Source organism: Saimiri boliviensis, chromosome 12, assembly GCF_048565385.1.
Source record: "Saimiri boliviensis isolate mSaiBol1 chromosome 12, mSaiBol1.pri, whole genome shotgun sequence".
NCBI classification, from domain to species: Eukaryota; Metazoa; Chordata; class Mammalia; order Primates; family Cebidae; genus Saimiri; species Saimiri boliviensis.
The window spans coordinates 26037315-26053964 of NC_133460.1; the positions used below are offsets into that span (position 1 = coordinate 26037315).

Here is a 16650-nt window from a genome sequence, read left to right on the forward strand (position 1 = left end):
GTTTCATTAGGTAAAGCTCTCAGACTCTTGAGTTAATCTGATACTTCTCTCCAAATCCCCAAGGTCAGGAACTGGCAGGGGATGAGGGGGTGAGAACACAATTTCCTTTTGAGTTCAGGGCACAAGTACTGGTCACTGAATCGGGGCAGGATCTAGTAGAGGGCCTGGCCTGCAAAGGCATGGACAGGTGTTGAAGGGACAAGGTGAGATGCCAGGCTATGGAAGACAGGGAAGTGGCTCTGTCAGCCCTGAACCCCACTGCCCACAGAAGGAAGACAGGAGTCCAGGGACAGAACCTTATCTGCAAACTTGTTTCACTTTTTAAAAAGTGGCCTTTTCTTGATCAGAAAATAGCTTTCATAGCAAGTTTCTCCCTGTGAAGGAAACCCATTCTATGCAAATAATCATTTCTGCAAGATTGCCCTGGGCTGGTCCTCAGCCAGTCTGCTTGAGGTGACCTGAAACAGCTGCTGTGTCTGAGCTGGGGGCCTCAGGGGTTTGCCCACCAAGGAGCCTACAAGTGAGTGGGTGGGTGCGGGTGCACAGGGACCCTCAGGACCAGGTGGTGCCCTTGCCACACCCACCTGGTTGGCAGGGCCAGGGAAGAGCAGGACAGGCCAGGACAGGGGGAAGGAAGTGAAGGAGAAGGGCTGGAGTAGAGTGCACCTGGGAACTGACATGGAGGGGACCAGGCCAAGCAAGCAGCGCCCCTGCATCAGAGGAGAGCCCGGGAGCCCTTCGGGTGAGGTCGTCTCGGGATCCCTACTGCCTTCTGGACTTAGGGATCCAGAAAGGCTAAGTATGTTGATGAGCGTGCATGCGTGTGAGCGTGCGCGCGTGTGTGCCTCTGTGTGTGTGTGTGTGTGTGTGTGTGTGTGTGTGTGTGTGTGTGTCTGTTGCTTGTTCTGGGGAAGGGGGAAGTCAGCTCCTCTGGGTTCATCTGGGGGTGGAGGTCAGTCTGCAGTAACTCAAGAAATGCCCTCTGTGGCAAAGTCCTCTAGGTCTCCGGTGGAGATGATGCCCAGGCCTGGAGCTTCTGCACCCTCCTCTCCTGGGCTCTGCGGAGGCCTATGGGGGCGCTGGCCAGCAGAGTGTGGGGTGCAGTCACCATGAGGCCCTGGGGTCAGCTGTAGTCCAGCCTCGTGGACACTCTGGGGCCTGGCGTGGGCCACGGAGGCGCGAGGGCCCTGCCTGAGGAAGGTGGGGGCGGAGAGCTGAGACGAGCAGCGCAGTGGCATCAAGGCTGTCACGGGCACCGGCTGGAAGCCAGGGTACAGCACATAGGGAGCAGCCAGGGCATCCGGTGGGGGCGGCTCTGGGGAGGTCCCCTCGGAGGATGGGATGGAGACCTTGACATACTTGCCCGTCTCTGGGTCATAGAAGGTCTTGATTTTCACCTGGAGTGGCAAGTCGAAGACAAAGTACTCCCCGGACTGCGGATCCTGGAGGACCTTCTGGGTGGCGGGGTAAGTGGGCAGGGGTGTGAGGGACTGGAGGCCCCCAGGCCGTCTCCCGACAGACTCGGAGAAGCTGGACACGGAGTGGCGGTGCATGGGAGGGGGCAGGGAACGGACCATGGGGAAACTGTGTCGGGGCCTCTCTCTAGGGCACAGTGGCCTTTGCTCTGCCTGCTCCAAGTCCTCCGGGCAGAGTTTTCCCTCCTGTGGCTCGCCATGCTTCTCCTGTGTCTGGTCAGTCTTCCTCCTCTTGCTTGCCAGCTTCTTCGCCCTCCGTAGGGCTTTCTCCGTTTTGGGTGGGACTGCAGGTGGTTTGCTTGCCGCCCTCTCCAGTTGTGCAGGAAGCTCAAGTCTCCCAGGGGGGCCTGCTGGGCTGGTGGCCACATCCAGCAATGAACCTCTTGGAGAGAGCGTCCGGAGGTCTTCTGCCAGCAGTTCAAGCTGGGGGTCAGAGCCGCCCTCCCACACCAGGGCATGGGTCAGGTCCTCCCTCCGGGTGACCCTGGCAGGACTAGGGCTGGCCCAGGGGCTGGCTTGAGGAGGCTCCTTGGGCAGCAGCTCCGGTTCTTCAGGGGCCTGGGAAGCCTCATCCCAAATGCTACTGGCGGCAGGGGAGCAGGCGCTGCTCTCCCCCAGGGAGCTGGAATTGGGAGAATTCACCGTCTCACCAGGGACCGGTCTTCTGCCAGCAGGGCCTGCTCTGGGTGTGGACAAAAAGTGACTCTTGAAACCTGGTGTCTGCTGTTCCCAACAGGATTCAGGCTGCCACGGGGGTGGCTGGTCTTCTTCGTCGCCCTCAGGTAAAGCGATGGTGGGGATGTGCTGTGGGGCTGCCAGCTTCCCTGGGTCTGTGGAACTGCTCTTGCCATTGCTTGCCATGACGCTGTATGCTGCATCTGGGGGTGGCTTCACCCTGTCCCAGTCTCCTACCGGAGGCATAGATGGACCCTTTGGGGCTGGCTGAGAGGCCTCCATCCTGGCTGTGCTGGACCCCTGCTGGGGTTCCCCTGTGACCTCACTGGCCATGCACTTCACATGTGTGCCCTGCGTGTTAGTGGGTGTCGATGTACCAAGAATGTCCTGGTTTTCGGGGGCACAGAAACCAGAATCCTCATCCCATTCTGGCCTTGACAATTCCTCCTCTTTGTGGCCACTGCTGAGGGAGTCCTCCAAGGACATGGTCCTCAGGAGAGGCAGCATGATAGGTTTAATTACGGGGGTGGCTCTGAGGGTGTTGTCTTTAATCGTAAAGAGCATGTGCTTGTTTGAAGCAGAAGATGGGGAGGGGGTGAGGTCTTTAGCCTGTGAAAATGTTGTACCTTTATTTCCTCCAATCTGAGAGCCTTTGAAATTAGCTTCCTCTGCTGATGCCTTCCTGATTCTTCCTCCAGACACACTTTCCCCTTCTCTTTGCAATGCTTCCCCCTGGCTGCGCTCTTCCACGTGCGAATGCCCATTGCTTAAGGCGCAGTACTGCGGCTCATCCTTCCCCATCACATTCTCCTTCTCATCCTTCTGACTGTCACCTGCACTCACGTCCTTCCTCCTCTCTTCCCGCTGGTTCTCAGTAAACCACGTCTTCTGTTGATCATCAAACGAGGCAAAGGATTGATCTGAAGAGCTGGTGCTGAATTTGGCCTTACCTTTAAGGCTCGGCATGAAATCAGATTGGCTGTCACTGTAAAACACATCTTCCTCCTCAGGAGAGAGGGGCCCCGGGGAGAATTTCTGGTTCAAGTGTGTGTTCTGAAGTCCTGCCTCCCTCTCAGGTTCTGTCTCTTGGGACACAGATCTGGAGAGCCCATTCTCTAGCTGGTGGGTCTTCATTTTCTCCGTAGCCCCTCCAGGCTCAGGATCCCTATTGCAAAGCCTTAGGGAGAGGTGCTTCCTGGAGCGGCGTTCCCTGGAGTCTGGACACCAGCTGGACCCAGCAGGACCCATCTCCAACTCTCGCTCCGCTTCCTCGTTCTCATAACTGCTTCTCTCAGAAGCCTCCCCATTGACATAGAAGGGGGCTTTGGTGATAGTTGGAGCTGTGCTGAGGGTTAGATAGCTATCTGCAGAGGGCTCACTGGGGTCAGCTGTAGGGTCCTTCTGGGCATTGATGTGCGATGCAGTGGGGTCATTGGCAGGTCTCTCCTTAGAAATCTGGTTTGGAGGGCTTTCCTCAAGCCCGTTGGGGAGGATGACACCATTGCTCATGGGTTCTTGCTTTCCATCAGCCTTACCTCTGGTTTTCTCATCAAGCCCTTTCGAGAGCGGTGAGGAACTGTATGTGCTCTTAACACGCTTCCGCACATCCTTGAGGTTGAACAGCAGGCTAGGGGCTTTGGACTTGTAACTGTCTCGAGATTGATGTTCACTGGGCTCCTTCTCTTGGTATCCATTTAGCTGTCCTGGGGGTGATGGGGTTCTCTCTGCTGGCTGGCTCTCTGCTGAATCCAGGGCATGCTTGCTGGGTATGATGGGGGTCAGGAGCTTACTGATGTTAAAGGGGGGATCATAATGTTCATTGGGTTCCACAGGCAGGTCAAGAGCATCATTTTCTGGAAACTGTCCCTGGGGGTTGTGTTTTGTATACAAAGGTGGGCCTCTCCTGTTGGTCTGTGTCTTTTCTTCTGAACCGTCTTGTAGACTTTCTTTCCCTTTCTTGCCAGTCTTTGGTTTCCTCCATGGGGGCTGGGCTGGCTTCTCTTGATTATCAGGCTGTGAGCTGGGAGCTTTTCCTTCCACAGCAAATACCTGGGATCCTGGATCCCTGCACCCCCAGGGTACAGATGTGGGCAGAGCTCCTGCTGCCACTCTGTTCTCTTCCCGACTGCAGGGAGAGACTGTGCTCTCAGGAGGACAGGGTTCTCTTAGCAAGGTCGTATCCCCATAGTGCTTGGGAGCTTTGCTTTCTGGGACTGTTCCGGCCGTGTCCTTTCTCTCCAGCAGCTTCGGTTGGTGGGCATTCCACGACTCAAAAGCACTATTTTCACTGTGCAGAAAGGTGCCTTTGCCTCTCCCAGGCTCACCAGTGGCTGGCTTTTGGTGTGGAGAGGGGAACTTTGACTCAGATGACCTGGTCACGTCATCGGCTGCCGGGAGGAAGCTGCTGGAACTGCGACAGGCCATTTCTGGATTCTTGGGGGACTCCTGTTCTCTGTGTTTTCTGCTGGACTGGTGGCTGTTCTGATGGGTGTTGGAAACTTCAGCGGGTACCCTCCTGACTGTCAGAAAGGCAGAATCAAAGCAGAAGTTGACACTGCTTTCTGGAAGAGGGGCAAATTTGGGGGGATTTTTCAGAGCCGGAGGCTTGCTGGTAGTGGTTCTGTTCTCACAATGTTGGGTCTCAGTCCTGTCGAAAGATTTAATTAGTGTTGATACTTTGGAGACAGGCTTGTTGCTGCTCCGAAGACCGGAAACTGGCACCTCCAGTCTCCTCTGGACTGGTGTTGGTGGGGGGCTGGTTTTGGGGTACTTTTCCTCTCCCTGAACGTACTTGGGTAGCTGTTGGAAGGTGGCTGCCCAGCCCGAATGTTCTGTGCCCTGTGACGGTAACTGGCTCCAAATGCCACTTTTCCTCTGGGTGTGGCTCACTGTTCTCTGCTGGAGAGTCCCAAACACCTGTCGGCTGATATCTGGGGACACGGCCAGGTAAGAGTCATGGAAGGATGTGTCCTCTGAGATGCACAGGCTCCGGAACGCCCGGTCTGTGAGGCTGCTCACCTCCCTGTCTGCATCATCCAGCACACTGCCGATGCTGGAGGAGTCGCTGAACCCGTCTGTGCACTTCTTGTTTCCCTGCATCGTCTGTTGTCTCCAAGAAAACTGTCCTCGTCAGCCAGCAGGCGCCTCTGCTGATGATTCTGGCAAGATTAGGTGTTTCCCTCTTCCCACAAAACTAGAGCTTCTCATTGACCAGATGGAATTGTAAAGTGGGGATTTTTTTTTTCTCTCTGCAAAAGAAAAAAGTACAGGGTGTGAACAGGGTATCCAGCTCTATGCAAGAATATGTGCTCGTCCAGGTGGAAAATGGTGCCTGTGATGGTTAATTTTACATATCAACGTGGCTAGCCTGCTATATGTCTAGATTGTAGATCAATTTAGCTACGACTGTGAAGGTATTTTTTAGATGTGATTAACACTAAACTCAGCACACTTTAGGGAAAGCAGTTTATCTTCTGTAAGGCAGGTAGCTCTCATTTAATTAGTTGAAGTCCCTAAGAGTAAAAAGACTGAGGTCACAGGCAACAAAAGCAAAAACAGGCAACTGGGATTGCATCAGTTCAGAAGCTTCTGCACAGCAAGGGGAGCAATCACAAAAATGAAAAGGTGTTCTACGGAATGGAAGAAAATGTTTTGAAACTGCATATCTGATAAAGGGTTAATATCCAAAATGCATGAGAAATGCCTACACCTGAATAACAAAACAAAACAATACCCCAAACCTTCTGATTTAAAAATGGGTAGAGGAACTGAACAGATATTTCTTCAAAGACAGAGAAATGGCAAACAGGTATATAAAAAGGTGCTCACCTTCACTAACCATCAGGGAAATGCAAATAAAAGCTACAAGGAGATATTACATCGTGCCTGCTAGACGGCTATTCTCAAAGAAAGAAAAGGTGACAAGTGTTGGTAAGGATGTGGAGAAAAGGGAGCCCCTGTACACTATTGGTGGAAATGTAAATTGATGTAGTCACTGTGGGAAACAGTGTAAAGATTCCTCAAAAAATTAAAACTAGAACTACTATCTGATCCATCATTTCCATATCTGGGTACAGGCCTAAAGGAGTGAAATTAGGGTCTTAAGGAGGTATCTACACCCACATGTTCATTACTCACAATGGCCAAGACACAGAAGCAAACTAAATTTCCATCGATGGATGAATGGATGAAGAAAATGTGGTGTGTGCATACAATAGAATTATTCCACCTTAAAAAAAAGCAGGAAATCTTGAAATTTGTGATAACGTGGGTGAACCTGGAGCACATTATGTTAAGAGAAACAACCCAGTCACAGAAAGACAAATATGCATGATGTCAGTTACGTGAGGAATCTGAAATAGTGAAACTTACAGAAGCAGAGAGTAGAATGGGGATTGTCAGAGGCTGGGGAGCAGGGAAGTGGGGAGTTATTTGTCAAAGGATGAGATGTTTCAGTTATGCAAGATGAATTAGTTCTGGAGACTGATGCACAGCAGCTGTCTGTAGTTAGCAATACTGTGTTGTGTGCTTGAGATTTGCTGAGGATAGATCTTATGTTAAATGCTCTTATCACACATACAGACAAAATTAATGAATAAAAGGGGTGGAAGGAAATGTTTGGAGGTGATGGATGGGTTTATGCATGGATTGTGGTGATGGTTTCAAGGGGTGCATACTTATCTCCAAACTCATCAAGTTGTACACATTAAATACATATAGCTTTTTGTATGCCAATCATACCTCAATAAAATGGCTTAAAAAAAGACAGTCCCGGCCGGGCGCGGTGGCTCAAGCCTGTAATCCCAGCACTTTGGGAGGCCGAGGCGGGTGGATCACGAGGTCGAGAGATCGAGACCATCCTGGTGAACATGGTGAAACCCCGTCTCTACTAAAAATACAAAACATTAGCTGGGCATGGTGGCACGTGCCTGTAATCCCAGCTACTCAGGAGGCTGAGGCAGGAGAATTGCTTGAACCCAGGAGGCGGAGGTTGCGGTGAGCTGAGATCGTGCCATTGCACTCCAGCCTGGGTAACAAGAGCGAAACTCCGTCTCAAAAAAAAAAAAAAAAAAGACAGTCCCTTGAGGAAGAGGAACTTCTGCCTTCAGATCATCTTTGGATTGGAGCTGTGTCATCAACTCTTCCTGGGTCTCCAGCTATGCTCATTTCAGACTTGCCAGCCTCCACAGTCACTCAAGCCACTTCCTTAAAATAGATTGCTCTCTCTCTGTACCAACATATCCTATTGGTTCTGGTCTTCTGCAGAATTGGACCCATACAGTGCCTGAAGTTCAGCGGTGTTTTTGCAGAGCCCTTCCCTGATATTCCATGGAGCATTCCCTCCTTGCTCATCTTTCTCTCTGTGCATGGTTTATTTTCTTCATAGTACTGAGCATGATCTAAAGTTCAGTTTACATCTTTGTGGCTCACCCATGATTAGACTGTCAGTGGAAGGCATGTGGGGACTGCTAGGTTGCCTGTTCACTGATTGCCCCTCATCCCAGAACCAGCTCAAGAGGATACAGTCCCCAGAGTCTGCATTGCCTAGGCCCCTTACCTCTGGGACCAGCCTGTAGGGGTGGGCAGTGGATGTGCTTGCAGGAGCCTGGAGGGAGGGGAAGTCAGCATGCCTGGCATTTCTTCAGCCCTCCTGTCTTGCTGTGACATGGGGGCCTCAGTCCTCTGTAGCTATGGCCCCTCCCCCAGTAACTGACTGGGCTCCAGCAACATGCCCCCTTTGCCCAACTCTACATCCTTGGGGTCTCCCTAATTCTCCTTTACCTCTGTTATAGCCACCCTTTTTTTTAAGTAGTGAAATACACACAATATAAAAATTCTCATTTGAATCAATTTTAAGATACAGCTCAGTAATGTTAAGTATCTTTATATCATCCTGCAGTCAATCTCCAGAACTCTTTCATCTTTCAAAACTGAAACTCTTCACCCATTAAGTAACAACTTCCCATTTCCCCCTCCTGCTAGAAGCCACCATTCAGCTTTTTATCTTTATGAATTTGATGAGTCCAGGAACCTCAGAAAGTGCAATCATACTGTATTTGTCTTTCTGTGACTGGCTTATTTCTCTTAGCATGATGTTCTCAAGGTTTATCTGTGTTATAGCATGTGCCAGAATTTCATTTTCAAGGCTGAATAATATTCCACTATATATATGTGTGTGTGATATATATATACACACATACGTATGTGTGTGTATATATGTATATATGTATGTGATACATATATACACACGTATGTGTATATACATATAGTGTGTATATGTATGCATATATATAGTGTGTATATGTGTATGTATATATATTGTTTATGTATGTGTATGTATATTGTGTGTATATGTGTATGTATATATTGTGTGTATATGTATGTGTGTATATATATAGTGTGTATCTGTATATATATAGTGTGTGTATATGTATGTATATATTGTGTGTATATGTATGTGTGTATATATATTGTGTGTATATGTGTATGTATATATTGTGTGTATATGTGTGTATATATATTGTGTTTATATGTATGTGTATATATATTGTGTATATGTATGTGCATATATATATTGTGTGTATATGTATGTGTGTATATATAGTGCATCTATGTGTATGTATATATTGTGTGTATATGTATTGTGTATACATATAGTGTGTATATGTATGTATATATAGTGTGTATATGTATATGTATATAGTGTGTGTATATGTATGTGTATATATATATTGTGTATATGTATGTGTGTATAGATATAGTGTGTATCTGTATATATATGGTGTGTGTATATGTATGTATATATTGTGTGTCTATGTATTATATATATAGAGTGTGTATATGTATGTGTATGTATATATAGTGTGTATCTGTATATATATATATATATATATATATATATATATATAGTGTGTATATGTATGTGTATATATCACATTTTGCTTATCCATTCCTCCATTGGTGAACACTTGGGTTGCTTCCATCTTTTGGCTATTGTGAATGATGTTGCTACAAATGTGGATGTGCAAATATCTCTCAAAGGTCCTGCTTTCAATTCTTTTGGGTATATCCCCAGAAGTGGAATTGCTGGATTATATGGCTGCTCTATTTTTAATTTTTTTAAGGAACCTATTGTCTGTTTTCCATAGTGGCTGCATCAATTTTCATTTCAACCAAGAGCGTGCAAGGGTTTCAGTTTCTTCACGAACTTGCCAACACTTGTTATTTTCTGCTTTGTTTTTTTCTTATTTGATAGTACCCATCCTGATGGGTGCATGGTGCTGCATGGCATTCTCTTGTGGATCCTGTCTGCAGATGCTGCTGCCTTCTGGAATACTTACTGCTCCACCTGGGACACATATCTCCCATTGCCTAGAACATTGCCCGGCCTGGGGCAGGGGATAAGAGAATGGGTACATTAAAAGTTACATAAAATAGCATGTATGGATCCCGGAGTGGATGCAAGTGCGGGGTGTCTAAGACAGCGGACATCTGGCAGGGTGCTGCTAAGCGTTCATCTGGCAGATCAAATGCTGCCAGACAACTCCCATTCACAGCAGCAGAGCTGAGCAGGCGACACTCTTCCCTCTTTGCTTGGCTGGCCTTAGTCACTGCTATTGCTCCAGGAGATGGACAGTGAAGGTGCTCCCATCAGGGAGGCCGAGCTGCATGTCAGAAGCCCCAGGTCCTGTCTGGCTCCATGTCCCCTTGCTGAGGGACCACAGGCTGGCTGCCAGCCACCTCAGTGCATCTCTGTCATCTGCATGTGTGCTGTGAGATTGCAACCATTCTCTTTGTTTCTTTAGAGTGCGGATCATGTTGCCTCACTGCAAGGCTCCAGGAGGTTAGGGGTAGCATCCTAGCACAGGCTCAGAGCTGCCGGGCTGTCAGTGATGTTTGTCTTTCACCCTGGAGGCCAGGCTTCATTGGGGTTTGTTATTTCCATCTCTTGACCACAGCACTCCGGTGAGTTTCCAATGTTGATTCATCAGCAGACAGACTTGTTTCTGTGAACGACAGAACTGAGATGGAGAAAGGATGGGACCTGTGTTCTAGTGGACTGAATGAGCTGATGAGGAGATACTGACCTGCTCTGGGAAGGCCTCTCTGCACAGGCTCCTCAGCCCTACCTTGAAAGGCAGGCTGCTAGCTCCATGGAAAGCACACACGACAGCATATGCTTTTTAGAAGGCTGCATACAAGGAAAGTGCATCAGCTTGAGTGGGGAGTCGGGGAGACACTAAGGATGGCCGGGCTCACATCTTCTCCAGTAGAAGACACACGCTCCGGTCTTCAGATTCCCAAGCAGCTAGCATGGCCAGGGGACACGCCTGTGGTCACAGCAATGGAAGCAGCCAACAGTTTGTGAAAGTTCCTGCCTTTCTGGTCAAAGGAATAATTCCTGCTGTCTCTGCTCTGTCAGTGCTGTTCTTCCTGCCTTGAATGCAGACAAGAAGCCAGAAACTGCTTGATTTCTTTGCTGAGGCTGCCATGACAAACAATGGCTTAAACATGGAAAATGTATTGCTGCACAGTTCTGGAGGCTGGAAGTCCAAAATCGAGGTGTTGCAGGGTCGGTTCCTTCTGAGGGCTATAAGGAAGAATCTGTCCTAGCCTCTCTCCTTAGCTTGAGGATGGCCATCTTCTCCCTGTGTCTTCCCATCATCTTCCCCCTATGCTTGTTTGTGTCCACATTTTTACTTTAAAAAAAAATTTTAAAATTTTTTAATTATTAATTTTTTTTTCATTGTTACTCAGGCTGGAGTGTAGCAGTGTAATCATGGCTTACTGCAGCCTCGACCTCCTGGGCTCCAGTGATCTTCCCGCCTTGGCTTACCAAGTAGCTGGGACTACAGGTGCACTTTGCCATACCTGGCTAATTTTTGTATTTTTTTTGTATAAATGGGATTTCACCATGTTTCTCAGGCTAGTCTTGAACTCCCAGACTCAAGGAATCTGCCAGCCTTGGCCTCCCAAAGTGCTGGGATTACAGTCATAAGTCACTGTGCCCTACCCAAATATCCCCTTTTCATAAGGATACCAGTCATACTGGATTAGGGCCTGCCTTAATAACCTCTTCTTAACTAAGTATAATACCTCTGTAGCACTCTTATTTCCTCAAAGTCACATTCTGAAGTTATGAGAGTCTTTTGGGGGGGGGGGGTGCCTGACTCAACCATAACACTGAATTCACTTTGCAGCTCTGAGACAAGCAATGGCCACTGAAGGCCAATTTGCAGAGGGTGGCAGTGTAGACGGGTGAGGAGCCCAGGTCCCGGCCAGCACTGCTAAGCTGTGAGCCCGTGGCAGCACCATCCCACTCGGGTCTGTGTTATCGAGGCTGGCGTGGGGTTTGATGGAACCTGAGTGCCTTTGACCACTGTGAGTCAGGTTTTCTGTACCCTGAGATCCTATCAAAATGGTCAGGAGTCTCCTGGTGTCCTCAATGCTGGGATTCCGATCTTGGCAATGGCTGAATTCAGTAATATTAGGGGTTTCTACACTTTGAATGAGAATAAGATCGTTTTCATTTAGATGAAAACAGGTTAGGTTGTAAATCTAAATTTACAAGCTTAAATAGAGTGAAGCAAGCAGCCTTTACCCAATTAAACATATCCTCATATTAGTAGGTATTTGCTATTTGTTTTTTGAATACTCAGCATGCATCCTCTGAGAAAAAGCACTTGATTCCTTTTGGGAAATTTCCTCTCCCTTTGGTTTTCAGTCTTAGTGGGGCTGAAAGTCAAGGTGCCTGCAGAGGCTCCCCAGGGCCAAGAGCAGGTGTGAGACCTAGGACAGGCCCAGGAACTGTAGCAATTCTCCTGGAGCCACACAGGACGGAAGTGTGCTCAGGCTTCCTTGCCGGTGGTAGCGCTTTCACTATGCCTGGCCCCTGACGCTTCCTAGCCTGGAACTTTAGCCATCAGCTTGAGTCTACAAGACCTTCATTTTTCTTTTAATACATATGCATTTTTGTCTCATTTGTTCAGTTTCTGCTTCTATTGCTTCTGGCTGAAGAACCCTACCTAATCCTGGGTTTCCACCCTCATTACAAACAGTGGTGAAGGATGTTTACTGATCTTCAGAGCATTCAGAAAATAACCACATTGCTTCTGTCTCAGGAAAAAGAGACACTGTCTCCCCACTTTCCTACCTTTATTCAGATAATTTCTTCAATTCTGATTTGATATACCTGAGGTCAGATGAGACAGTCATAAACTTGACCTCATTCGCTCCCCAGCCCCCGTGGTACCTTTCAGCATAGTGGCCAAAACCAGAAGGTGTTTCTGTATGCTGCTGCTGAGTTAGTTCCATACCTGTTACAGCACTGGAAGCTGCAGGAGCCTGCCGTGTTGGGTTTTAGGATCTGTAGTTTTAAACTGTCTTTTTATGCTTATATTTGGTGTCATCACTGCCCATCTAGAAAGAAGAAAAATAATTTCAGTGAAACCCAGCTGACCAAAGGTTCAAGCGCAAGCTCAATGAAGAAGTTCAGTATCTTTTATTTTATTTTTTGAGACAGGGTCTTGCTCTGTCACCCATGCCGGAGTGTAGTAGTGTGATCTTGGCTCTGTGCAATCTCTGCCTCCCAAGTTCAAGCAATTCTTGTGCCTCAGCCACCCAAGTAGCTGGGATTATTACAGGTGTGCACCACCATGCCCAGCTAAGTTTTGTATTTTTAGTAGAGACAGGGTTTCACCATATTGGCAAGGCTGGTCTTGAACTCCTGACCTCAAGTGATCTGTCTGCCTTAGCCTCCCAAAGTGCTGGGATTATGGGGTTGAACCACCATGCCCAACCCAAAGTATCTTTAAATGTCAGTTATACAACAGTGTAGTTGGCCTTCAAAAATGAAAAGGAATCCATACTTGAGCTCAACGAAATTCTAAAAAAACAGGCATATTTGACTGTTTATGTCTCTTCTAATATTCATTAATATGTCCATGGTCCAAGACATTTTTAGAAACCTGTTTTAAGCCTTTGAGTTTTCTAATTTGACTGACCCAGCTGTGAATTATTTTTTTGCTAGTAAAATCTGACCCAAGGCCCTTTTCCCAGTGAACTGATAAGTTGGGTTTTGCAGCAAAGAGAACTGGAGAAGTGAAAGCTGAGTCCACGCAGCAAATGGCAGCATAGTATTGGATTCCTTGTTGGCAGGAGGCTTGAGTCTTCTGACAGCTAAAAGAACCAAAAAGCTGCCCAGGAGGATTTTCACAATGCTCAGAATGAAGAGTGAACTAATTAAAATAAATCCACTCTGCACATTTTAAATGCAGACCTTTGGGGTTTCAATAAGACCTTTCCCAGCTTGTAGCTCCTGGATATTAATCTAGTTCAAGGTAGTTTATTAATAATATTAATAATCATAATAGCTTGAATTTGTGGAGTCTATTTCTTTGGAGAATCACAGATGTGCTTTGTGTCTACCACCATACGGTGAGGACCCACCCCTGACTCCCAAGGCTGGCTTAGATGGGCCACCTTCATGTTCCCAAAGCATGCTAGGTTTACCTTTTCCATAGCTCAGCCATGTTGTCCCTTCATACATCATGACCCATATGTTTCAAGAACTGATAATCGCTGCTTTCTCTCCTTAACTAGAAAGGAAGCTCCTTGAACCCAGGAAGGGAGTCTTGTATACCTTTGTGTACTGAGCTTAATAAATAGAAGCTCAATAACCATTTGTGGTAATGCTCTGAATTGGGTTATGTTTATTCTGATTTTTTTTCCTGGAGGGCAAAAACAAATTTTTTTTTGAGACACAGAAAAAAAGGGAAAAGATAATAAGAATTTTGTTGAGAAATACTCCTGGCCTTGGGTCTTACGGCCTTTCGAAAAATTCAGATCGATCCATTTGGAACTCTAAATAATAAGGCCACATCCCTGTCTGCAGCTCCACTGAGATCTGACTTAGGGATGAAAATGAAACCCACCTGGTGCCACATATGGATGAGACTGAGATGCAGAATGACATGGCGGCATTTATTTTGTGAATGGTTAGGGGACCCCTCACCCTGTGCTTGGGCTTTCCCCCTAGGCAGTTGCCTCATGGACTCACTGACATTGCTGCTGGAATGAATTTTCCAGAGGCCAGCAAATATCTGTCTTGCTCACCACTTTGAAGCATTTGAAGGAAGGCACTCTGAACGGGTGAAAAGTCTTGCTCATAGAGCACTTTGCCGGTGAAAGGGCGTGTTCCCTTCAGGCAGCATGATGGAGGGTACAGTGCACATGGCAGGGCCATGCTCTAAACAAGGTCTTGGAACCTGGTCTAATGAATGCATAGAAATAAACATCAATATTTAATCATGACCTGGTCAGTTCCTATTTATGTCTGTGGCCTTCAAAGACTATTCTCTTAAATGCTTCCTATCTCCTCCCTACCTCCATTATTTCCTTACCCGTTTCACTCGGCCTTTAGTGTCTGGCCCTCACTCCTCCCCGATGGATCTTCTGATGGGTCATTTTTGCTCCTCATCTGACTTAACTTCTAGGCTGCAATCTAGACGCGTGGCCACTGTTTACTTGAGATGCTCTTTCACTTGAACTCTTCTTCTCTCCTCCCTGTCTGGATGTTCAGTCTCTTCCTCTCCTTGACTGCTGGATTTCCTCTGCTCTCAGCCATGGAACCTGTTCTCTTATCACTCTACAGTCTCCATTCAGGACAACATTCAGATTGTCCCCACACCGTGGTCCCTGTAAGCATCCAAACACTGAGGCCCTGACCAGTCCATGCCTCCTCTCATCCACCAGGCAGCTCGGTACCCATCTCACAGCCCTTCCAACCCACAGGTTTAAAGCAGAATCCATGAGCCTTCTGCAAGCCAGCTTTCTCCCTGGGGACCCCAGAAACCTGACATCACCTTTGACTTCATCCTCCTCCTCCCTATGCCTTCCCCTATGACATCCGTTTCCTAGTCCTGCGAGTTTCATCTCCAAAGTTCTCCTTCTACCCTGGTCTCCATCTCCACGGTCACTGTGTGTCCCAAACTGCTGTCTCAGATCCTTGAACCACTGCAGGAGCCCATTCCTGCCCTGTGCCAAGAGGCAGCTTTCAACACTCAAACTTGTTCATATTGACCTCTTGCCTAGAATTCCTCAATAGTTTTCCAGTTTTAAGGAATGAAGATCAATCTCCTTAACACAGATCCTCTTTCCATCCACACCTTGTGTGATCTTTCCCCTCATGCTTGGCTTTCCAGCTGCCCTGGTCTTTTTCCACCTTCTTCAACACGCCACCCTACTTTCTGCCTCAGGGCCTCTGCACATGGTGTTCCCTCTGCCTGGACTTTTTTACTTCCATCCTTTCATCGTTACCGAGTTAACTCCAACATGTGCTTCGGAGCCCAGTTCACGTGTCCCTTCGGTAACGCAGCTTCCTCAGGCTATTCCAAGTCTGCCCGTTAAATCCCTTTATCATAGGCTATGCCCATCATCTTGCAGCATTTACCATAATTATAATTAAGCATTTAACTGAATGATTTGTTGTTTAATGTTTGTCCCTCCTGCTAACCTGAGTGCTTATTGGTGTCAGGGATCCATGCCTGTCTGTTTCTTTTTCATGTAGCATAGCACACAGTGCAAGCAATCTCTGTTAAATAAATGAGCAAACCCCTCCACCTGTCATGATATTACTCACACTGTTGACAGGCTTAGCAGGACTTACTTTATTGACGGTCAATTATAATTCGATAGTCACAGAATTATCACAAATTTCAAATTAGTGAATTTGAATCCAAGTGGATTTTATTTGCTTTCTGATTCCAAATCCCCAAATACGAAAAATTCCCCCTGGTAAGAGATGGGAGCAGGTGGATGGGATTGTTCTTAGAGACTGTTGACTGGCTGGCTCCAGAGAAGGCGTCTGTCGGCAGCGTGGTATATACTGTGTATGTTCAGAGTGAGTTTTTATCAGGGAGAGATGAGAGGTGACTTCATCTTGACTTTGCCATTTCCCAGTTGGTCCCTCTCACTGCTCTCACTCTCAGTGCTCTAAGTTGGGGAGTGGCTTTGATGCCTTCTGGAGGGCCAGCGTCCAGCAAACGTTTGTTGAGTGCATTACTTGGGGTTCTGCTTACAGCCACAGTGTGAATGGTGATGCGTTATCTAAATTACCGGGTCAGTGGACGAAATGCTGGCATTGCTCCGTACCTCTAGCAACTCTGCAGGACTCAACGGCAAACCTCCAGTTCTGCAAACCTCCAGCACTTCCTCTGCTGACCCAGGCCAAACTCACATCAGGTGGAGAAGTTCTGCAAAACACCAGAGCACACCAGGGGAAACAGGATCTTCGGGCAAGAATTTAAAAATGAACTTTCCAGTCGAGCCCCTGCAGAACAGTGAAGGGTCTGCCACGCCCACTGTGAATATGTGCACAGGCGAATTGGGAGTGCCCTGTATCGAGCCTTGGAGCCTGGAGAATTACACTCAAGGATGTGTATTGTCTTCTCCTAATTGTAGAGTCATCTTTTGAATCAGAATACATCAAACAAACTCAATC

General features: G+C 47.6%; 1 protein-coding gene across 6 annotated transcripts in view; it reads right to left on the minus strand.

Annotated features, from left to right (window-relative positions):
- Positions 1-781: 781 nt before the first annotated feature.
- The window catches only part of C12H10orf71 (chromosome 12 C10orf71 homolog), a 30980-nt gene continuing 15111 nt past the window's right edge, over positions 782-16650 (minus strand). For 3 of the 6 annotated variants that reach the window (XM_010340597.3, XM_010340592.3, XM_010340593.3), the window contains exons 2-3: positions 12467-12569; positions 782-5398 (exon numbers count right to left, since the gene is read on the minus strand). In XM_010340597.3, the coding sequence (XP_010338899.2) occupies positions 969-5249 (4281 nt within the window). In that variant the 5' untranslated portion in view covers positions 5250-5398; positions 12467-12569 and the 3' untranslated portion in view covers positions 782-968. Of the gene's footprint in view, positions 5399-12466; positions 12570-14551; positions 14847-16301; positions 16403-16650 lie in introns of all 6 variants that reach the window. The other 3 variants (XM_010340596.3, XM_010340594.3, XM_074382117.1) reach the window with 2 other exon arrangements.